General features: G+C 34.9%; 1 protein-coding gene across 2 annotated transcripts in view; it reads left to right on the top strand.

Annotated features, from left to right (window-relative positions):
• LOC136024801 (fibroblast growth factor receptor-like 1) overlaps positions 1–24,511 on the top strand; it is a 151,158-nt gene that overhangs the window by 48,270 nt on the left and 78,377 nt on the right. Inside the window, exons 3-4 of one of the 2 annotated variants that reach the window (XM_065700270.1) lie at positions 7,790–7,905; positions 13,414–13,570. In XM_065700270.1, coding sequence (XP_065556342.1) covers positions 7,790–7,905; positions 13,414–13,570 — 273 coding nt within the window. Of the gene's footprint in view, positions 1–7,789; positions 7,906–13,413; positions 13,571–15,429; positions 15,562–24,511 lie in introns of those variants that run through there. The other variant, XM_065700271.1, reaches the window with a different exon arrangement.

Raw genomic sequence — 24,511 nt, 5'->3', positions numbered from 1 at the left:
TCAGGTGACGTCACCTGAAAAAACTGGATTAGGTGACGTCAAAACTGAAAAAACTAAAAAAAGGCAAAAACTACAAAAAAAACTAAAAACTAATAAAAAAAATAAAAAAGCTAAAAAACTAAAAAAACTATAAAGGTAAAAACCAATAAAAAACTAAAAAAAAAAACTGAAAAAACTAAAAAAAGGCAAAAACTACAAAAAAAAACTAAAAACTAATAAAAAAAGTAAAAAAGCTAAAAAACTAAAAAAACTAAAAAAACTAAAAAAAGGTAAAAAACTAAAAAAAATAAAAAATAAAAAAAAACTAAAAAAAAGGAAAAAACTGAAAAATAAGCTAAAATAAAGGTAAAAACCAATAAAAAACTAAAAAAAAAAAGGAAAAAACTAATAAATGACGACACTCAAAGAGAAAGCGACCAGGACAAAAAACTAAAAAAAAAGGCAAAAACTACAAAAAAACTAAAAACTAATAAAAAAAATAAAAAAGCTAAAAAACTAAAAAAACTAAAAAAAGGTAAAAAACTAAAAAAACTAAAAACTAAAAAAAAACTAAAAAAGGTAAAAACTAAAAGAACTAAAAAAGAAAAAAATAAATGACGACACTCAAAGAGAAAGCGACCAGGACAAAAGGAATGTTCGATTAGCAATCAACAAAGCACCGGGACACAGGGAGTATAAATGACGACCAGGACACAAGTAAAAAAAAAAATTAACAAAACTAAAAAGAAGGTAAAAACTACAAAAAAACTAAAAAGAAAAAAAAACTAAAAACTAATAAAAAAACTAAAAAATCTAAAAATCTAAATAAACTAAAAAAGAAAAAAAAAGGAAAAAAATAAAGGAGAAAAACAAAACTAAAAAACGAATGTATATACAGACCGGTACACCGGGATACAAATGACGACCGGGACACAGGGAATATAAATAACGACCGGGACACAGGGACACAACTACAACGGGGACACCGGGGGAAACAGGGGGATATAAATGACGACCGGGACAAAAAAACTAAAAAGAAATAAAAACTAAAAACTAATAAAAAAAACTAAAAAATCTAAAAATCTAAATAAGCTAAAAAAGAAAAAAAAAGGAAAAAAATAAAGGAGAAAAACAAAACTAAAAAACGAATGTATATACAGACCGGGACACCGGGATACAAATGATGACCGGGACCCGGGACACAGGGAATATAAATGACGACCGGGACACAGGGACACAACTACAACGGGGACACCGGGGGAAACAGGGGGATAACCTGACAATCTATTTATATGCAAAGACAATGGGACAGCAAAGAATGTTGTATATTCGCAAGTTTTACGTAGTTAAAACCATATATATATATATATATCTATATTCACAGGTGGGACATAGGGACACAACTACAATGGCGCGTAACTATTATGGCGCGTAACGACTTACGCGCGCGGGGGGGCTTGGGGGGGGCGCGAAGCGCCCCCACCAACTAGGTGTTGGGGTGGCGCGAAGCGCCACCCCAACAGCTAGTATATATATATATATATATATATATATATATATATATATATATATATATATATATATATATATATATATATATATATCTATTCACAGGTGGGACACAGGGACACAACTACAATGGCGCGTAACTAATATTGCGCGTAACGACTTACGCGCGCGGGGGGGCTTGGAGGGCCGCGAAGCGCCCCACCAACTAGGTGTTGGGGTGGCACGAAGCGCCACCCCAACAGCTAGTTTTTATATATATAGATAGATAGATAAGTTGTCTGTGGGTCAGTCGAGTGACGTCATGTTTGTGTGTCGACTGACGTCATGTTTGTCGACTGACGAAATTACAGACCAGGACATTGGGACACAAATGACGACCGGGACACCGGGACATCTATATATATAAAAATAAGTTGTCTGTGTGTTATGTCTGTAGAGTGACGTCATGTTTGTGTGTCGACTGACGTCATGTTTGTCGACTGACGAAATTATAGACCGGGACATCGGGACACAAATGACGACCGGGACACCGGGACATAGGGAATACATGTTTGTGTGTCGACTGACGTCATGTTTGTCGACTGACGAAATTACAGACAGGGACATCAGGACAAAAATGACGACCGGGACACCGGAACATCTATATATATATATATATATATATATATATATATATATATATATATATATATATATATATATATATATATATATATATATATTTATATATATATATATATATATATATATATATATATATGTATATATATATATATATATATATATATATATATATATATATATATATATATATATATATATATATATATATATATATATATATATATATATATATATATATATATATATACTGACGAAATTATAGACCGGGACATCGGGACACAAATGACAACCGGGACACCGGGACATAGGGAATATAAATGACGACCGGGACACTCAAAGAGAAAGCGACCGGGACACAAGGAATGTTCGATTAGCTATCACCATCAACAAAGCACCGGGACACAAATGACGACCGGGACACAGGGAATATAAATGACGACCGGGACACTCAAAGAGAAATTACAGACCGGGACACCGGAACACAAATGACGACCGGCCGGGACACCGGGACACAGGGAATTTAAATGACGACCGTGACATTCAAAGAGAAATTACAGACTGGGACACCGGGACACAAATGACGACCGGGAAACAAGGAATATAAATGACGACCAGGACACAGGGACACAACTACAACGGGGACGCCGGGGGGCACAGGGGGATATATAAATGACGACGGGGACACTGGGAATGTTCGATTAGCAATCACCATCAACAAAGCTCAAGGGCAATCATTAGAATAATGAGGTATAGATCTGAATACAGATTGTTTTCCCATGGACAATTATATGTTGCATGTTCAAGAGTCGGTAAACCTGACAATCTATTTATATACACAGACAATGGGACAGCCAAGAATGTTGTATATTCGCAAGTTTTACGTAGTTAAAAACATATATATCTATCTATATTCACAGGTGGGACACAGGGACACGACTACAATGGCGCGTAACTAATATGGCGCGTAACGAATTACGCGTGCGGGGGGGGGGCTTGGGAGGGCGCAAAGGGCCCTCACCAACTAGGTTTTGGGGTGGCGCTTCGCGCCACCCCAACAGCTAGTTATCTATATATATATAAATAAGTTGTTTGTGTGTTTTGTGTTGACTGACGTCATGCATGTTTGTCGACTGACGTCATTATAAGGATTGAGCATTATGCCGTCATTAAGTTGTTTGTCGACTCACGTTATGCTTGTCATGACGTCAAAGGCTTTGTATATGGCGTCATTATAAGTATATAAGAAGGCCTTTCAAAGAGAAATTTTTAGTATATATTTTAACATGTTAGAAGAACCTACAATGGCAACAGCCGAGGAAGCTGCTCAAAAAGTCTATGCCAAAAGGCTTGCGGCTAATAGAAAAAGTATGAAAAGAAAGCGTGAAAGTTGTTGTGAGGAATCACAACAACAGCGTGAAAACAGGCTTGCGGCTAATAGAGAAAATATGAAAAGAAAGCGTGCCGAGGAATCACAGGCTAATAGAGAAAGTATGAAAAGAAAGCGTGCCGAGGAATCACAACAACAGCGTGAAAACAGGCTTGCGGCTAATAGAGAAAGTATGAAAAGAAAGCGTGCCGAGGAATCACAACAATAGCGTGAAAACATCTTGCGGCTAATAGAGAAAGTATGAAAAGAAAGCGTGCCGAGGAATCACAACAACAGCGTGAAAACAGGCTTGCGTCTCAAAGACAAGTCACCAAAAGAAAGCGTGCCGAGGAATCACAACAACAGCGTGAAAACAGGCTTGCGTCTCAAAGACAAATCACCCAAAGAAAGCGTGCCGAGGAATCACAAGAGTAACCTGAAAATTTTCGCCCCTCATTCAGGTACAGCCCAGACGATGATTATAGCTTGAGTATATGTGTTCAAATCGGGACTATGTCTAAAATTTGTCCCTATTGCAAGGCCTTGAAATTTAATGGTGAAACAATGGGAATGTGTAGCGCCTCAGGAAAAGTTAAACTTCCTCAACTGGCTGCACCACCAGAGCCATTGAAGACTTTGCTTACTGGAACTACGTCAGAATCTAAGCGTTTTTGTCAAACATCAGAAAATATAACTCATGTTTCCAAATGACGTCATTTGGTGCCCAAATCGAAAATCCAGATCAATTTATGCCTACTTTCAAAGTAAAAGGGCAAATTTATCATAGAGCAGGGTCCCTTCTACTATTCTCAGGCGAGAATCATAAATTTTTACAACTGTACTTCATCAGTGATAGAAATTCTGAATTGAATGCACGTTGCGGAATTTTTCCTGACGCAATTCTGAATTGAATGCACGTTGCGGAATTTCTCCTGACGCTGAAAGGACTATCGTTTTTCAATTGCAACATCTTTTTCACGAAAATAATAATTTAGTGCGTCTGTTCAAAACAGCCATCGATTTGATGCCTACTGATACGCATAAAAGTGTTATTTCCACTGACAAAACGCCTACTGGCCAACATGTGCGTAGATACAATGCTCCAACTATCGACGAAGTGGCAATCGTTATGGTCGGTGATCAGTTTTTACCTCGAGATATTATTCTTCATAAGCGAAACGCTCAGTTGGTAAGAATTGCTGAAACTCATCGATGCTACGATGCCCTACAATATCCTATAATTTTTTTTGGGATGGAGCCGACGGCTATCACTTTAATAATAAATTGCAAGATCCATCCACTAACAAACAAACGGGTAAGAAATGCAGCACAATGCATTATTATTCCTATTGACTAATGATTCGGCAGGATGAAGACAATTATATTTTAAAATGCAATCAATTGTTTCACCAATACATCGTAGATATGTATGCAAAAATTGAATCAGAACGTTTGCTATTTATCCGTCTGAATCAGACCAAGCTCCGCTCTGAACAATACATTCATTTGCGAGATGCAGTTGTAAATGACTGTAATACCATAAACGTTGGAAGATTAACGATTTTACCTTCATCACATGCTGGCGGTCCCTGTCATATGCATGAATATGCTCAAGATGCTATTGCGTTTGTTCGTCTCTATGGTCGTCCAGATTTATTTATTACATTTACATGTAATCAATCTTGGGACGAGATACGGCAGCTTTTACTTCAAGGACAATCTGCGGTTCATAGACATGGAAAAATATAAATCGAAAATGGCCGAGGATATACTCCATCGAAAACGGCTAGAGACGTCAGATATGACTTTAGATTTTACATCAGAAATTTATAACTACACTTTAGTTATTATTGAAGATTTCTGCGTATGAATGGCAAACAAACCTCTTCAGGGCTTGGGAATGCCTTCACCTAATCGTAACGCTGCTGTTTCAACATGTGTAGAATTGGATCATGAACAAAGTTACAGCACGAGTGATCTATTGTCGTATGTGCAAAAAAACATTTCTCAGTTAACGTCTGAGCAAAAGGACATTTATGATAAGAAAATGCATTGTGTCGATAACAACCTTGGAGAAATCTTCTTTTTGGATGCGCCAGGAGGTACTGGTAAAACATTTGTGATAAAATTGATTCTGGCAACAATTCGATCAAAAAATTACATTGCGTTGGCCATTGCGTCGCCCGGAATATCCGCAACGTTGCTGCCTGGTGGAAGAACTGCTCATTCCGCTTTGAAATTGCCTCTGAATTTTCATTCTACGGAAACTCCCACGTTCAATATTTCCAAATCATCTGGGATGGGTAAAGTATTGAAGCAATGCAAACTTATTATTTGGGACGAGTGCACAATGGCACACAAAAAATCGCTCGAGGCTCTGGATCAATCGTTGAGAGATTTGCGAGAGAATTCGAAACCCTTTGGCAGCACATTAATATTGCTTGCGGGAGATTTCAGGCAAACATTACCTATAATACCTAGATCAACCCCTGTAGACGAAATGAATACTTGCCTGAAAAATTCTAATTTATGGTCACACGTAAAGACATTAAAATTAACTACAAATATGCGTGTCCGATTGCAAAACGATAACTCTGGTCAAACATTTTCAGATCAATTGCTGGCAATTGGAAACGGAAAGCTCCCAGCAGACTCAATTTCAGGACGTATACAACTGCCTGCTGAATTCTGTAATTTATTGACGTCCAAAAATGAATTGGTTGAAAAAGTATTTCCGAATATTCTTACCAATTTTAAAAATCATAAATGGCTAACAGAACGAGCGATTCTGGCAGCCAAGAATAAAGACGTCCACGAAATCAACAATATTGTTTTGACCAAGATTCGAGACCAGGCAGTCCTTTACAAGTCAGTCGACACAATTCTGGAACCAAATGAGGCGGTAATTCATCCATCTGAATTTTTAAACTCCCTGGATCTCCCAGGGTTTCCACCACACGTGCTACAACTAAAAATAGGCGTACCAATAATATTGTTACGAAATATCAACCCACCAAAGCTTTGCAGTGGCACGCGACTTGCCGTAAATAAAAACAATGGAAAAGGTAATAGAGGCAACAATCTTGACAGGGCCTTTTGAGGGTGAGGCTGTTCTTATTCCTCGCATTCCCATGATTCCAACGGATCTGCCTTTTCAATTTAAAAGATTGCAATTCCCAATTCGATTAGCATTTGCAGTCACCATCAACAAAGCTCAAGAGCAATCATTAGAAACATGTGGTATAGATCTTAATACAGAATGTTTTTCCCATGGACAGTTGTACGTTGCATGTTCGAGGGTCGGTAAACCTGACAATCTGTTTACATGCACCGACAATGGGACAGCGAAGAATGTTGTATATTCGCAAGTTTTACGTAGTTAATTTGTATTGTATATGTATATCTATATATCTATCTATCTATCTATCTATATAAAAATAAGTTGTATGTATGCATGTATTGTATTGTATTGTTTGTTTGTAAAAAGAGCGTTTGAATATGACGTCATTATAAGTATATAAAACTTTGTATATGCACAGACAATGGGACAGCCAAGAATGTTGTATATTCGCAAGTTTTACGTAGTAAAAAACACACTTAGTTAAATATATATATATCTATCTATATTCACAGGTGGGACACAGGGACACAACTACAATGGCGCGTAACTAATATGGCGCGTAACGACTTACGTGCGCGGGGGGGCTTTGGGGGCGCGAAGTGCCCCCACCAACTAGGTGTTGGGGTGGCGCGAAGCGCCATCCCAACAGCTAGCTCTATTACAAGTTACAGAAGACAAGCAAAGATTCTTAATGTACATAAAGAGTTCCAGTAACGTCTTTTTAGTCTGAACTAGGCGTTCCCCTTGAATTAAAAACAGATTATCACCTAAATGGGTAGTTGAAAAATGAATGCTTTGGGGTGCACTAACAACCTTGGCCTCCTTTGTTGGTGTTACTCGCCCCTTCACTCCCGTAATTAGTATAATTTTTAATGTTTTTGGGGGGGCATGTGCCTCTAAGACCACCTCCCTCATTGCCCCTGCTCTTTTAATTTCGTTTCAAATTAGAGTTTGTTTTAAACTTTTGAGTAGGACATTTTTACTGATGAATAGAACAGAACTGAACCCTATATGCTTGTTTTAATAATTTCTTAATGACCTTTTTTTTTAATTTTAGTGCCTGTTTAAGCATAAAAGAGGTCAAAATAGTGGTAATTTTTTATGGTAATTTTTCATTCAGCAAAAATTTCAATTATTTTTTCCAATAAATATTACTTTTTTTCATTATTTAGTTACTTTTTTTCATTTAGGGCCTCCTCACATTGTCAGTTCATACGAAAAGCGCCAAATTTTCAAGTATGGTGACCAAATAAAGCTTGACTGTCCTGTCAAAGGATATCCCACGCCTATCATAAACTGGAAAAAGGTAAGTTATTAGTTTAATACTTTTTGGTGATTTTTTTTTCATAATGATCTTTAATTGAAACATATTGATTGATAATTTCCTTTGCGTTTGTGTATTTTTTGCACTTCTTCTTTCTATTGCATTATTATTGTTTCTTTTCTTGTAACAAGAAAAGCAATTTCGACATTATTTGCTCGTGGCAGCCATATCGATCATAAGAATTTACCTCTATATTATCTTAAATATAGTTTTATTTTATCTTAAATATATTCTTATATTAGCTTTATATAGTTTTTTACTCATTTTGGAAGAAGAATTAAACTGGTCATAGGTATAATCCGGTAATTGGAGGAGGGAAGGCAGAATAGAAATAGAGTTTGCATTGAGATTAAAAAGAATTCAGTATTTTTATTTCTTCCTTATTTCATTTTTACCTGCCTTTGGACTTTTATATCCGTAATTAATCCATTTGACTCTTTAAATTATGCATTCCTATTATAAGCCCTTGTTACTTTTTAATCATGATTATGGCATTGGCCTTCATACCCTTTTAGGTTTGTGCTATATTGGCCTGTGAAATATTTGAATGAAAAGATTTTCTTACGCCGTTAATTTTAGAAACTAGAAATAGCACTTAGTGCATTAGAAATATGCACTTTTGCTGTTGAAATTCTTAAGGTGACACTATATAGAAAACTCCCTTCACCAGATTTCCGGACCCCCTCCCTAACCGAAATCCCGAGGATGGTTCTGGTATAAAAAGTTGTACAACAATGTCCAAAATTTGGTGTCCTTTTAGCCCATATAAGCCATAAAAAAGGGAAAAATTGAGTAATAGTAATGAAAAAATATATTTTTTTCATAAAGGTTACTTCCTATATGCATGATTAAAATTAAAGTCAATTTTATTTTCGTTCGTGAAAGTTTATTTCTTCAGTTAAGCAATCAGCATTTTTCTTATGTTTGTATACAAGGATGTTTGTTGTTACATTTCTATATTATATTCTATTTTTTTATATATATTTTTAAGCTAAGGAGGTTAAAACGAGATGACTGCTTGCGTGGTTGATAACCCCAGACGTGGACAGCTAAAAGTTTTCACGTTTTTAAAACCTGGGGTGCTTATGATTGGCATCTCTCCTAAATATGAGAAAGATATAGAATATATTTTTTCGCTATTTAACATGGAATTCCTGGGAGCGTGTAAAAAGGGAGGCTTTGAGTAGCTCGGGACGGAGAAGGAGTTTGTGGAGCTGCGTTGGCCTCCTACGGCTTGGTGCTGCAGTGAGTTGTTAGTAGAAGTTGTAGTAGTATTAGTAGTAGTTATTTAATAGTTAAGATGTTTAAAAATGATGCTTGTAATAGGAGAATCTTTATGGCGAAGGGCTCGAGCTCCTCCTCCTATCAAAATTCTGGTTTGAATAGGTCTCCAAAATATCTCAACCGTTTTTGTTTGGTTTTATACGGCTAGTCTTCTGGGAAATCAACAATTATGTTATGATAAAATATTGCATTAAAAAATTGAACAATCATAATAAAACAATCTATGATATTATAAATGTTATTTTTTGTATGTCAAATAGATTTTGTTTCCTTCTTCTCTGATTATTCCTTCAATTAAAGCAAACATCCTATTACTTTTTTTTATTAATTAAAAAATAAACTTTGTTCACAGTTTATATGTCAAATAGATTTTATTTTCCTTCTTCTCTGATTATTCCTTCAGTTAAAACAAACATCCTATTAATTTTTTTCTTATTAATTAAAAAATAAACTTTTTCCACATTTGAAGTCTTTCAAATAAAAGTAAAGAGCTACATTAAATCAAAGACGAACAGAAATTAAATGAAATAGCTTTTCAAGTTTAAATCTATCATGATTCATTATCAATAAATAAATGAAACCCGAAACGAACAGAAATTACAATAAACAGGAGTAGGGTTAATACCTTTTATGCCTTTTATAGATCAGAACGTCGTTTGAAGTTTCCTGAAAATAATCTTTATTTCAAGCTATAATTTTTTTTTAAGACATAAAAATAAAGTCATGATAACAAGTAAAATCAATGAAAAGAACAAATGAATGTAGATTGACAGTTTAATACTTAGTGATATCGTAAAATATTGCTGATACATCCTTTTGACTTCATTTAGTTTTATATCCCCATTGACTTTCCTTGGAAGTTTCACCTTCATTTTCATCTATGCTTCTGTCACATTGCATCCACGCCATTTTGACATCCTGGATGCACCGAACTCTTTTTATTTAGCTTCATAGTAGTAGTATTAATAGTAATAGCGGTGGTAGCAGCAGTATTGGTAGTAGTAGCATTAGTAGTAGAAGTAGTAGCAGGCGCCCAGAAAATTTGAACCTAGTACCCTCAGTCTCTCCTGAGATATTTGTGATGGGCCCTTCTGACAAGGTGCATGTACATAGCGTCAGTTGAGTTAATGCTATTATCACCATCGAATTTCCCTGAAAGTTTCAACTTAATACAATATTCTGTTCCTGAGTTCTTGCATCTTTACTTTTTGACAGCTTTGATGGACTTTAACTTTTTTTTATTTGACTGATTAGTAGTAGTAGTAGTAATTGTAGTAGTAGTAGTCAATTCAGTAGTAGTATTAGCCCTGAAAGTTTCAACTTAATACCCTCACCTGTTCTTCGTATACTACTAATGCGCCCTTTTGATAACCTGCGTGCACTTGATTTAGTATGTATATAACAGGCCCCCCTTCCCAACAACAAACCCTATGTGTAATGGGCAGCTTGCATAACTTACGGCCCTTGCCTTAAGTGTTGTTGGGGTTATATCATCCCCAGAGGTATAGTTGTAGCTAAAAATTTTGATCTAATGTCTTTTGGGGAGAAAGAGGATCAAAAGGGAGTGAGGGAAAAGGAGGCTGTTGACAATCAAATCACTTTGAATCCTAAAAAGGACACTAAAACTTTCAGTTTCCAATCAAATAAAACAACTCCGAACCTAATACTTTTTGGGCATTTTAAATTCTTGGGATGGGGGTGGAGCCCTTCCTAGAATGTGAGAAACTGTGAAAGTGCATTCTTTTTGCTTGATAGTTGAAATATATTAAAAACAGGTTAAATAACTTTTTAATATTTTTAAGAATGTCGGTTTTCATTGCAAACTTCATCAAAAAAGGTTAACACCCTCATCCCCTCAAAAGAACGAAGTTTCGTACTTGTTTGAAAAGTTTGGTTGCATTATCACAACATTTTGTATTTTATTATGATTAGAATTTGGCAAAATAAAGTTATTTCATGATAAAAGGCTACATCTAAAGAATAAAATGACTCTAATAAAAAGTAAAGATATATTAAGTTATAAACACTAATTGCTTTGCAGGTTTTACATTTTAATTTGCTTGTATTTCCTTGTGATCTGGTTGTTCCTTTTGTTATATCAATTAACCAGTTTTTTTTTCTTTCAAGTCTCTTAGGTGTTTAGTCTCTAAGTCTCAAGTATCTTAGTCTTAAGTCTGTAAGTCTCAATGTTTGCTTCTTTTTAATTTCTGATGAGTATACCGATTTTCAAAGCTTAGGAGGTTGAAACTAGGTAATATTTGCGTGGTCGAGAACTTTGGTTTTTAACAACTAACAATTTTTAGGCATTTCAAAGCCAGGGGGTTGATGTCTCCCCGTAATGTGAGAAATCGCATAAAAATGCCCGCTCTTCATTGTTTTATTGTTGAAAAAAAATTACAAAATACGTTCCCAATATAAATTTTCTTCGTAAATGGCGTCCCCCTCCGTCAAAATTCTAAAATTTGGCCTTGGTTTGAATAGCTGGGGACAAATATCGCAAAATTTTGTCTTTTTATGATTTGATATTTGTTAATATAAAATCTTGTTATGACAAGAGATTGAATTGAAAAAGGGAATGACAATAATAAAACGCAATTCATTACGTTGTAGCTCTGTCTGTTTGGCACGTTATTATGCTTTAATTTAATTTTCTTCTCCTTCTTCTGAGGCTAGTCCTTTTGCAAAAGCAATCAACTTTTTAATTTTTTTTTGTTACAAGTCTCAGGCTGTTTTTTGCCACTGTTTAATTTCTGATGAGTTCATTGGTTTTTCTAAGCGTAGGAGGTCAAAACGAGGTGACAGTTTGTTTGATTGATAACCCTAGTTGTTGACAGCTTATCGTTTTTTGGTGCTTAAACCAATTAGTTTTCAAGGAAACTGAGAGATTTTTGGTCGGATGCGGAAAAACAGCAAGACTTGCTTGTTTTCAATTAAGATTTTATGTTGAAAATAAGTAGGATACAAAGAAACCCCTTACAGCTCTATATTAAATCAAATTTTAGCTGTGAAGAAAATAGGGAAGAAAGGAAGAGTTCTTTCATTCTATTTTTCAACAATTTATAAAAAAAATGTTAGCTTAAGGTTAAATTTCCCTAGACAAAACTTAGAGTTTTATAATATTTTTGTGATATTTTAAAATATGGAAAGATGTAGCTACAAAAACCGAAAGATTGTAGAAAACGAATGTTAATACTATCAGCATGGTCGTATCCAGGATTTTGTTTCTGGGGGAGGGGTATAATTTTTGGGGGGGCTACAATTCTCTTGAGGGGCTACAAAAAACTTAAAAAGGCACATCAAAAATTTGTTTATATTCATTTTGTTACGTTATTACGTGACGAACAAGCATTTTTTTTTTTTTGGGGGGGGGGGGGTGGTTCAAAACTCCCAAATCCCCTCCTGGAAACGGCCTTGACTATCAGGTACGTAGGCAGAGTCTTGGAGCCCGGACTCCAGGGACCTGTAAACTTTTTTTGAATTTCTGGGTAATTTTTTTTTCAGATTATCGAATAATTTTTTTTTTATTGTTGACCTAAGAATATTCATGCTTACGCGCCTGAATAGTATTTTCACGTTAATAGTACTTTCTCATTTTCTCTAGTATAGCCGATAAAGTGAAACGTGCTAAAAGTTAAACTGCAGAAGTCATGGAGTAACACCAGAAGTTTAACAATTTAATGTAGGGAGACAAATCCTATATTCCACTGACAAGGGGATATACAAAAGTAGCAATGCTAGATTAATTGAAAGATTTGGAAAGTGATCAGTAAAATTAAAAATGTGTGTAGGAGGAGTAAATACCCTGCCAATAAATTATTCAGCATAGTTTGGCATCCTTAATTCCATATTGGAGTATGACTCTCCTAAATTAAAACAAAATAAACGAATATCTAAAAAATGGTATTCGATTTCTAGGAAGATTGATTTATGAGGAATTTCTATCCCGTCCCCCTCCTCCTCTGTGCACGTGTCTGCTCATTAGTACTATCATCTTGACTTTCCAGAACCACTAACTGCACAATTTTAAAAATAATAGAAACAGAGTTATAAAAGATAAAAATAAGCCTTGATTTTTCCCGGAGACAGATTTATTACTAAGATGGCTCTTGTCCCCTGGGAAGGCTGATAATTGACATTTGATACTTTTATGCCTCATAGTGGGGACAGAGATTAAGGACCAGTATCATCACCATTATTATTTTTCAGGATGGGGAGTCAATTACGATTGGATGGGACCGTTATCGTACCTCCAATCAAATTCTAAGGATCAAAGAAGCTTCTCAAGAGGATTCAGGACTGTTTGAATGCATTGGAGTCAACGGGTTTGGTAGTGAGACTGTGAACTTCAATGTTATAGTTCTAGGTAAACTTAGGTAGAATTTCATTCTGATTATTTTCCTTGCTAAGTATAGTAATGGCAAAATTTTCAAGGACAAATTTTTAGACCAAAGAAGCTTCTCAAGAGGATTCAGGACTATGTTAATGCATTTGAGTCAACGGACTGTGAACTTCAATCTTATAGTTCTCGATAAGCTTAGGTAGAGTTTTATTCTGAATAATTTCTTTAGAGAATACAGTAAATGCATAATTTTTAAGGGCAAATTTTAAGGATCCAAGAAGCTTCTCAAGAGTATTCAGTACTATGTCAATGCATTTGAGTCAACGGGCTGTGAACTTCAATGTTATAGTTCTAGGTAAACTTAGGTAGAATTTCATTCTGAATTGTTTCTTTAGAGAATACAGTAAAGGCATAATTTTTAAGGGCAAATTTTAAGGATCCAAGAAGCTTCTCAAGAGTATTCAGTACTATGTCAATGCATTTGAGTCAACGGGCTGTGAACTTCAATGTTATAGTTCTAGGTAAACTTAGGTAGAATTTCATTCTGAATATTTTCCTTGCAAAGTACAGTAAAGGCATAATTTTTAAGGGCAAATTTTAAGGATCCAAGAAGCTTCTCAAGAGTATTCAGTACTATGTCAATGCATTTGAGTCAACGGGCTGTGAACTTCAATCTTATAGTTCTAGGTAAACTTAGGTAGAATTTCATTCTGAATATTTTCCTTGCAAAGTACAGTAAAGGCATAATTTTTAAGGGCAAATTTTAAGGATCCAAGAAGCTTCTCAAGAGTATTCAGTACTATGTCAATGCATTTGAGTCAACGGGCTGTGAACTTCAATCTTATAGTTCTAGGTAAACTTAGGTAGAATTTCATTCTGAATATTTTCCTTGCAAAGTACAGTAAAGGCATAATTTTTAAGGGCAAATTTTAAGGATCCAAGAAGCTTCTCAAGAGTATTCAGTACTATGTCAATGCATTTGAGTCAACGGGCTGTGAACTTCAATGTTATAGTTCTAGGTAAACTTAGGTAGAATTTCATTCTGAATATTTTCCTTGCAAAGTACAGTAAAGGCATAATTTTTAAGGGCAAATTTTAAGGATCCAAGAAGCTTCTCAAGAGTATTCAGTACTATGTCAATGCATTTGAGTCAACGGGCTGTGAACTTCAATCTTATAGTTCTAGGTAAACTTAGGTAGAATTTCATTCTGAATATTTTCCTTGCAAAGTACAGTAAAGGCATAATTTTTAAGGGCAAATTTTAAGGATCCAAGAAGCTTCTCAAGAGTATTCAGTACTATGTCAATGCATTTGAGTCAACGGGCTGTGAACTTCAATCTTATAGTTCTAGGTAAACTTAGGTAGAATTTCATTCTGAATATTTTCCTTGCAAAGTACAGTAAAGGCATAATTTTTAAGGGCAAATTTTAAGGATCCAAGAAGCTTCTCAAGAGTATTCAGTACTATGTCAATGCATTTGAGTCAACGGGCTGTGAACTTCAATGTTATAGTTCTAGGTAAACTTAGGTAGAATTTCATTCTGAATATTTTCCTTGCAAAGTACAGTAAAGGCATAATTTTTAAGGGCAAATTTTAAGGATCCAAGAAGCTTCTCAAGAGTATTCAGTACTATGTCAATGCATTTGAGTCAACGGGCTGTGAACTTCAATCTTATAGTTCTAGGTAAACTTAGGTAGAATTTCATTCTGAATATTTTCCTTGCAAAGTACAGTAAAGGCATAATTTTTAAGGGCAAATTTTAAGGATCCAAGAAGCTTCTCAAGAGTATTCAGTACTATGTCAATGCATTTGAGTCAACGGGCTGTGAACTTCAATGTTATAGTTCTAGGTAAACTTAGGTAGAATTTCATTCTGAATTGTTTCTTTAGAGAATACAGTAAAGGCATAATTTTTAAGGGCAAATTTTAAGGATCCAAGAAGCTTCTCAAGAGTATTCAGTACTATGTCAATGCATTTGAGTCAACGGGCTGTGAACTTCAATGTTATAGTTCTAGGTAAACTTAGGTAGAATTTCATTCTGATTATTTTCCTTGCAAAGTACAGTAAAGGCATAATTTTTAAGGGCAAATTTTAAGGATCCAAGAAGCTTCTCAAGAGTATTCAGTACTATGTCAATGCATTTGAGTCAACGGGCTGTGAACTTCAATCTTATAGTTCTAGGTAAACTTAGGTAGAATTTCATTCTGAATATTTTCCTTGCAAAGTACAGTAAAGGCATAATTTTTAAGGGCAAATTTTAAGGATCCAAGAAGCTTCTCAAGAGTATTCAGGACTATGTCAATGCATTTGAGTCAATTGGCTGGGTGGCGAGACTTTGAACTTCAATCTTATAGTTCTCGGTAAGCTTAGATAGAGTTTTATTCTGAATTGTTTCTTTAGAGAATACAGTAAAGGCATAATTTTTAAGGGCAAATTTTAAGGATCCAAGAAGCTTCTCAAGAGTATTCAGTACTATGTCAATGCATTTGAGTCAACGGGCTGGGTAGTGAGACTCTGAACTTTAATCTTGTAGTTCTCGGTAAGCTTAGGTAGAATTTTATTCTGTATGATTTCCTTGCAAAGTAGATTCAGGATTCAGGATTATGTTAATGTATTGGAGTCAACGGATTTGATAGTGCGACTGTGAACTTCAGTGTTATAGTCCTGGGTAAACTTAGGTAGAATTCCATTCTGAATAGTTTCATTGCAAACTATAGGCTAGTAAAGGCAAATTTTAAGGATCCAAGAAGCTTCTCAAGAGGATTCAGGACTATTTTAAGGCATTTGAGTCAACAGGCTGGGTAGTGAGACTGTGAACTTTAATCTTATGGTTCTCGAAGAGCTTTGGTAGAATTTTGTTCTGAATAATTTCCTTGCAAAGTATAGTAAAGACAAAGATGTTAAGTATCATAGAAGCTTCTCAATAAGATTCAGGACTGTTTTAATGAATTAGAGTCAATGGGTTTGGTAGTGAAACTGTGAACTCTAATCTTATAGTCCTAGGTAAGTTTAAACATGTGTAACCTTACAGTTCCAAAGGGTAAAGGAAAAGGAATAAATTGACTGACACAATTGTTATAGCACACCAGTCCAAAATGCATTCTTCCCAACTCCTACTATGGTGAATGAACTCAATAGTGCCATTATTAGGAAAAAGGAAAAATATACACGAAAAAGGAAAACAAAAGAAGAAAAATTATATATCTTACCTCATCAAACGAATAGTAATTGTATACATGTATATTTATTTTCTTATCTGTAATTTTTTCTCGAAAACGGTATTATAATTTTTTCCGAAAAAGTGGCATTTATATACACAGAATAGTTATAATAAATTTTAGTGAGGATGAGTGTCTGTGCTAAGTATTTTAAAAAGTACAATCTAGTTTAATTAGACTTTCAATAGCAAACAATGTCATTGTTTGACATTGTTTGTCAAACAATGTCATAAATGTCAATAAATGTCATCATTTATGTCAGCATAAATATGCAAAACTGTTTGCTGACTACAATAAAATGAATTAAAAGTTGATTGCGACAGAAATAAACAAAAGTGTCTTTCTTTTCACCGAATAAAGCTTAATTACTCAAACCGAGAACATAAAAATAATCTATTTAGGTCAAACCCGGATGTTAGCGGATTTGAGCCCCCTCCACCGCCAAAAAAATTGTCCGACTGGTAAAAAAGTAACAAAAATAAATATAAACAAATTTTAATGCGTTTTGTGTACGCCTCCCAAAAAAACTTTCCCGAATAAAAATCCTGGGCACATCCTTGACCTTATTAGGTGAAAACCAATAATTGTTGCTATTTGAGCTTACGCCCGGCTGATTAAATAAAATGTCTGGATGAAACACAGTCTTGTTAATTTATTTGAATTTTACTCACCGAGATTTGGATTCGGTTCAGAACTCTAGTTTTTGAAAAGGATTTATTTTTACGTTTCCACCTGGAACATAATAGCAGCTATGAGAATTTTACGTTCATTTGCACACTTTCATTTCGCTTCTAAAAAAAATAGACGAGAAACTTACCACATAGTAGATCGCAATTTACCACAACTTACCACATAGTAAAATTTATTAACAACCATTTATTTGGATTTGTATTGAAGGACATCGCATGCTATAATAAAGAGAAAAAATCAGAAGATATCTTAGAAAATTCAAATTGAATTATTTTACATTTAGTCTTATCTTGCGGAAAAAGAGAGACGCAAAAGAACTCGTACTGTTTTCTTCTCATAATTTTACAGTGCAAATTCCAAAGTAGGGGTGAAGGGGGATTAGAACTTGATAGTCTCCAATACATCCATCAGAGGCTCAACGAATTTTTCTATAGTGGAGAAAAGGGCAAATATGCAAAATTTCTTTACAGTAGAAATTCCTGCGTGTGAGAGAAGAGGTGAATGAACTCTCTCTTTATTAACTACTAAATTACAAAAACTATAAATACACACAACCGCCTGGGGGAAGCTGATTCCCCGAAGCTGATTGAGCATATGGAAAAATAAGTTACATTATTTGAATTTTAGTACGTTCAAAGCCCGGAGAATCGTTTCTGCTATGGCACCTCTATTAAGTAAAGGATAATGGATAAACGTCCTCCAGAGCCATTGCTGGCGCAAAGGGTGTCAAATTGCTGGGTCTTCTTTACAGTGACAAGTAGCAACCTTGTTACCCTCTTTAAGTATTTGACTAAAAAGAAAATCTTATCTGCAGATAGGACCTTTTCTCAAAAAAGATTTATTTTGATGGAAATTCGATTCTTTTTCTTGATAGACTTCTTAGAAATGAAACTGAAAGCTACCACACATTCCACACAAAACTGAATGAGCACAAGGAAAAATAAGTTACAATATTTGAATTATTGCACGCTTACTAGCCCAACTTGAAATCTTTTTACAGACCCCAAGCCTTGCATAAAATGCCTTGCTGAAACTCTAATTTTGGATTCAAGTCAAATTTCTTCAAAACTTATATCTCTCATTTTATCAGCATATCTCCATATTTTTGGCAGATAGAAATAAATGACGTAGAACCAATGGAAAACGATTGGACTCGGTCAGTAGAAACAAAATAAAATAGCTTTAGAAGAAAAATCGACCAAATCTGTCGTTGAAAATAACCAGCCGATCAGTAAAATCCGTCCCCCCTCCTCGAAAAAGCATTCGGCTAGTGATTCCTCATGCAGACTCATGAAAATACAGTTATCGTAAGATACAAACGAATAAATGAAATTTAGTTTAGGTCTTTGTTATGATTACCCCATATCGATTCAAGTCTGTTGTAGAACAGAGAAATCAAATGGAGTTCTATCTGGCACTAGTTGAATCTATTTGAATTTTTAATTGGCTGATATAAGTACAGATGTACCGTCTTCGTAAATACATTTTTTTTCCACCATTATGTGGTGGACACATAACTCCAACTATACTCCATATTTTTTCTTTATTTTTTTGCTCTTGTTTATCACTGTATAAGCGGTTTCATGCCTTTTCTAGCGGGAAATAAAATCCATTTAATCATTGACATGCTTTACATGAAAAATATCTTGTAGTTTGGATTAATGGCACTAAACTGAGAGGTAGGAGCTCCCTTGGTTCTTTCAAAAGGAGAATAAAAAATTATCTTGTTTTGAATTAGTTTAATTTGAATAAAGAATCTAATTAGAAAAGTGATTTTAGTTATTATTGAGTTTTTTTTTGTGGGGGTTGGAGTGGTTTGCTCCTGAAGAAGCGGGGACTTGTAAAGATGTTTTTTGGTAGGGGCCATGGTTGTATCCAGAAGTGGAGGGAGAGCCATAGTGCGTATTTATTTTTGAGGTGATATGGGACTCAGCATGCAGTTTTTGCATAGAGATGAGAGATTATGTATGTTATGACTGTTATAATTTTTTTTTAATAAACCCGAATGAACTGAACTGAAAAATATCTCATTTAAAGTATCATGAATTCCGTATTAGCATGACGTTTGACACGTTCAAAAGATGGAAACGAGCGATTGACACTATTTACACTTATGTCTGGATGAGTGTACGAATTATCTGGATGAACCAGATTTTAATCGTTTTCTTCTTCTTTTTTTAACCAAAATTTAGATGCAGTTTAGACTGTAGCTTAACTTTCAGACTCTGGGTGGCTTTAAGTCCCATAAAGATGTTCCGTTTCGGATCCACACCAAATTTGATGGAAATTGATGTATTTTATATTATCTCATATGTCTCATGATTTGGGCCCAAAATTAAAGATTCTGTATCAATTAGTTCGTGGTAACGAACTGTAAGTAAGGAGTGACCCGACTAGATAGTAACTGAAACTCTAAAAAAGGAATTTTGATACCAATAGATCTATCAAAAGAATCGGGGTTTTATGCTGGTTTCAAATACATGAGTTTCAATAAATTTAATCTTACCCATCAATGGCTACGAGCCTGAGAGAGTTTGCCTGACTTTTGAGAAACACCTCCTAAAAGTCATAGAATCTTAGTAGAAATCAAACCATAAGATTCACCGTATCAAAGAACCCTACTGTAGAGGTTTCAAGTGTCTATCTGAAAAAATGTGAATTTTTCCTTTTCTTTGCCAGAAGAATGATCACGGATGTGTGTTTATTATTTTTTTTTGTTTGGTTGTTTTTCCGAGAAGTGATAGTATCGAACCATTGGTCCTAGAATATCGTGAGAAGGCTCATTCGAACGGAAACTAAAAGTTCTAGTGCCCTTTTTAAGTAACCAAAAAATTGGAGGGCAAATAGGCCCCTTCCCACACCCCTTTTTCCCAAAAATGGCCGATCAAAAATTTGAGATAGCCATTTTGTTCAGCATAGTTGAAAGGTCGAATAACTATGCCTTTGGGGATATCACGACCCGCCCGAAGCCCCTGGGGAAAGGTATTTAAGTTAAAAAAATTGCATATTGTTTACGTATAGTATTTGTTATTGGGAAGTATGCATCAATTTTTTGGGGGACCGGGGGAATTATCAGCTGATGAGATTTTCCATGGGGATAGGACCGATATTTCCAGGGAGAGAAGTTTTCAGGGGAAATTTTACACCAGGGGACTTCGCCTGAATTCCTATATGAAATTTTCTTATGTCTTGCTTTTTCATTGCCTACTCGCGTGGAGATGTTGTCTGGGGTAAATTTTCACCGGGATTGAATTGTCTAGAGAATAAATCATTGGGGAGGAGGGATTTTTCCGTAGAGGAATAGCCAGATTTCCTTGAATTATTTAAAAAACGATCAGAAATTAAATATTAAAAAAAGCTTTTTGAACTGAAAGTAAGGAGCAATATTAAAACTTAAAACGAACAGAAATTATTACGTATATGAGAGGGTTTACTCCTCCAAAACACCTTGCTCTTTACGCTAAAGTTTAAATTCTATCCAAATTCCTTAAGAACGATTCCTGAAATACTATTAACGTTTAATTAAAACAATAAGAAGTTTTTTTAAGTACGAAAAATTTTAGCGTGAAGAATGAGATGTTTCAAAGGAGTAACAAGTATTTTTATACTTAATGTGATACAAATATCCCGAATTGAAATAGTTTAGCTACATTCCACACATAATCTAAACCTTAGCAAAAAAGAAATAAAAGACAATTCTTTAAAAGATTATCAAACAATTTCAATAATAGCAGCAAACAAAAGTAAATATTGGGGGGGGATAGAAATGCCCCTGAGGAGCTCAATCAATAAACATACCGTTAGTATACTTTAATATCAGTGAAATGTTATCGATGAGCTACTCCCTTCTTCTGGCGGCCGTACCCATGTCAGCAATGTGGTGTTCCTTAGAGGGTACACAATATTATAAAAAAAGGCACAGGTATGCGAATATTCAACTTAATTACAGTATTCTTAATAAAGTATTAATTTATCTATTAAAACACGTCTGTTCAAAAATATGCAAAACATGTGTCAACATCTCGTCAAAACGGAACGAGTTAAATGCCGAGATGAGAACTGGCGATGTTTCAGAAAGTTTATTTTTCTATGTATGTGCCAGCTAATTAGGAAGAATGAAATTATGATCAAACATATAATTTTAAACTAGGCACGGTTCTAATGCATCTAAAATTATTGTGCGAATTTATTTCCAATGCAAATGAATCACAAATTTGTGTGTATGCAGTAATTCAATTAATCTAGCACGAATTTATTACCATATTTTCTCCTAAGAATTTACTTCATACAAATTCGAAATGTGTGATGTACCAACAGAAAGGAGATTAATCCAACTGCACCAAGTTGAGAAAGGGGTCGGTTGCCGCCTCCCTGGACTTGAAAAAATGTATTTTTTTTTTACAAATAGCATTTCCACCTATAAATCCTTTTCCCCTAAGGTTCGGACAGGTTAGTAAATGAATCGTCCGAGCACTAAAGTAACTGCTACCCCCTCCCCTTTGCTCTAGCTGTATTTGATGTCTTCTTTCTCTCATATTATCATAAAAAATCCAAAAAATTCTTGCCCCCCCATTCTTCCACTAATTAGGACCATTGAATTAATCGTAATTTATAACCATGTTTTTTATTAAAAAGATGAAGGCCAATTTTTCATTGTTTACTTGAATTTTCACAGAAATACAATTTATTTCCCTGTTCTGTGAGACTCGTGGTACATAATTCCATTTTTAGATACACTTGATGAATGATTGAATATTGTTTGAATCAAACAGTTCGTGGTAACGAACTGTAGTAAGGAGCGACCCGGCTCAATAGTAAACGAAACTCTAAAAAACGGAATTTCAATGCTAAAAGATATAACAAAGAATCAGATTTTTATTCTGATTTTAAATATATAAGTTTCATCAAATTTAGTCTTTGTCATCAGCAGTTACGAGCCTGAGAAAATTTGCCTTATTTTAGAAAATAGGGGGTAACACCCCCTAAAAGTCATAGGATCTTAACGAAAATCGCACCATCGGATTCAGCGCCCTATAGAAAAAATTTCAAGGTCCAATCTACAAAAATGTGGAATTTCGTATTTTTTGCCAGAAGACAAATCACGGGTGCGTGTTTATTTGTTTTTTTTTTTTTTTGTTTTTTTCCCAGGGGTCATCGTATCGACCAAGTGGTCCTAGAATGTCGTAAGGGGGCTCATTCTAACGGAAATGAAAAGTTCTAGTGCCCTTTTTAAGTGACCAAAAAAATTGGAGGGCACCTAGGCCCCCTCCCACGCTTATTTTTTTACGAAAGTCAACGGATCAAAATTTTGAGATAGCCATTTTGTTCCGCATAGTCTAAAACCATAATAACTATGTCTTTGGGGATGACATACCCCCCACAGTCCCTGGGAGAGGGGCTGCAAGTTACAAACTTTGGCCAATGTTTACATACAGTAATGGTTACTGGGAAGTGTACCGACGTTATCAGGGGGATTTTTTTGGTTTGGGTGTGGGGTTCAGTGGAGGGGGCTATATGGGAAGATCTTTTCTTGGAGGAATATTTCATGGGGGAAGAGAAATTCAATCAAAAGGGCGCAGGACTTTCTAGCATTACTATAAAAAAAACAAACAATGAAAATATAAACATGAAAAAGTTTTTTCAATTGAAAGTAACGAGAAGCATCAAAACTTAAAACGAACAGAGATTATTACGCATATGAGGGGTTCTAAAAATACTTTAGCATAAAGAGCGAGGTATTTAGGAGGAGATAAATACTTCACTCTTTATGCTAAAAATTTTTTAAGTAATTTCAACTATTTATTCTACGGCCTTTCTGATTCAGGGGTCATTCTTAAAGAATTGGGACAAAACAAGATTTAGTGTGAAGAGCGAGGTATTAACGAGGGGACCAACCCCCTCATATATATAATCAAAAATATAAGAATATAAAAGTTTGTTACGTAAGTTAATTCTTAAGTTGCGTATTTTTTTACTAATAAAATTTTTAACATTCGTTAAAAATTAAAAGATCTAGTTGCCTTTTTAAGTAACCGAAAAATTGGAGGACAACTAGGCCTCCTTCCCCACCCCTTATTTCTCAAAATCGTCTGATCAAAACTAAGAGAAAGCCATTTAGCCAAAAAAAGAATTAATATGCAAATTTCATTTTAATAATTTATGTACGGAGAGCCAAAATCAGACATGCATTAATTCAAAAACTTTCAGAAATTAAATGAAAAAAACAAGTTTTTTGAAATGAAAGTAAGAAGCGACATTAAAACTTAAAACGAACAGAAATTACTCCTTATATGAAAGGGGTTTTTCCTCCTCGACGCCCCGCTCCTTGCGCTAAAGTTTGATTCTTTCTCGCAACTCTACTTTTTAAAACAATAAAAAACTTTAGCGCAAGGAGCGGGGCGTCGAGGAGGAAAAACCCCTTTCATGTAAGGAGTAATTTCTGTTCGGTTTAAGTTTTAATGTCGCTCCTTACTTTCATTTCAAAAAACTTGTTTTTTTTTATTTAATAAAAGTAAAGGATGGCAACTTGAATGAAAGTAGTGAAGTTTCCAGGTGCTATTGCTGATTTTTCGCTTGTTCTCTCGTCTGTCACTTTTATAGTTCATTCAGAAGGGTAGGAGAGATTTGGGGAAAGTACATACTGTATTATCTAGTTGTTGTTTGTGGGAAATTCAACTTACATCCTTAGAAAGTGTGACTTGTTCTTTCGAAACGGAACAGATTTTTTTTATGGAGGTTCAGGAAAGGGCAGTCCGTAGAAAGTTTCTGGCATACCTAGAAAGCATACATAGCTACATAGCTTTCTAGCATACATAGAAAGTTTCTAGCATACCTAGAAAGCATGCATAGCTACATAGCTTTCTAGATCTCTACATAGCTTTCTAGCATCGTAGAAAGTTTCTAGCATGTAGGGAAACAATAAAATTCAAAACAAAGGAAATATTATTTGAGCAGTTTGGTTGCTATGGGAGTTCCCTGTGGTACTATCTGCTTTAATTTAAAACCTAGCTGACACAGAGGACATTAAATTTCATGTCTATTCAATCAAATTTCTTTA

The sequence above is a fragment of the Artemia franciscana genome, chromosome 3 (genome assembly GCF_032884065.1).
Source record: "Artemia franciscana chromosome 3, ASM3288406v1, whole genome shotgun sequence".
In the NCBI taxonomy this organism is placed as follows: domain Eukaryota; kingdom Metazoa; phylum Arthropoda; class Branchiopoda; order Anostraca; family Artemiidae; genus Artemia; species Artemia franciscana.
This window is presented reverse-complemented; position numbering and strand designations above follow the sequence as displayed.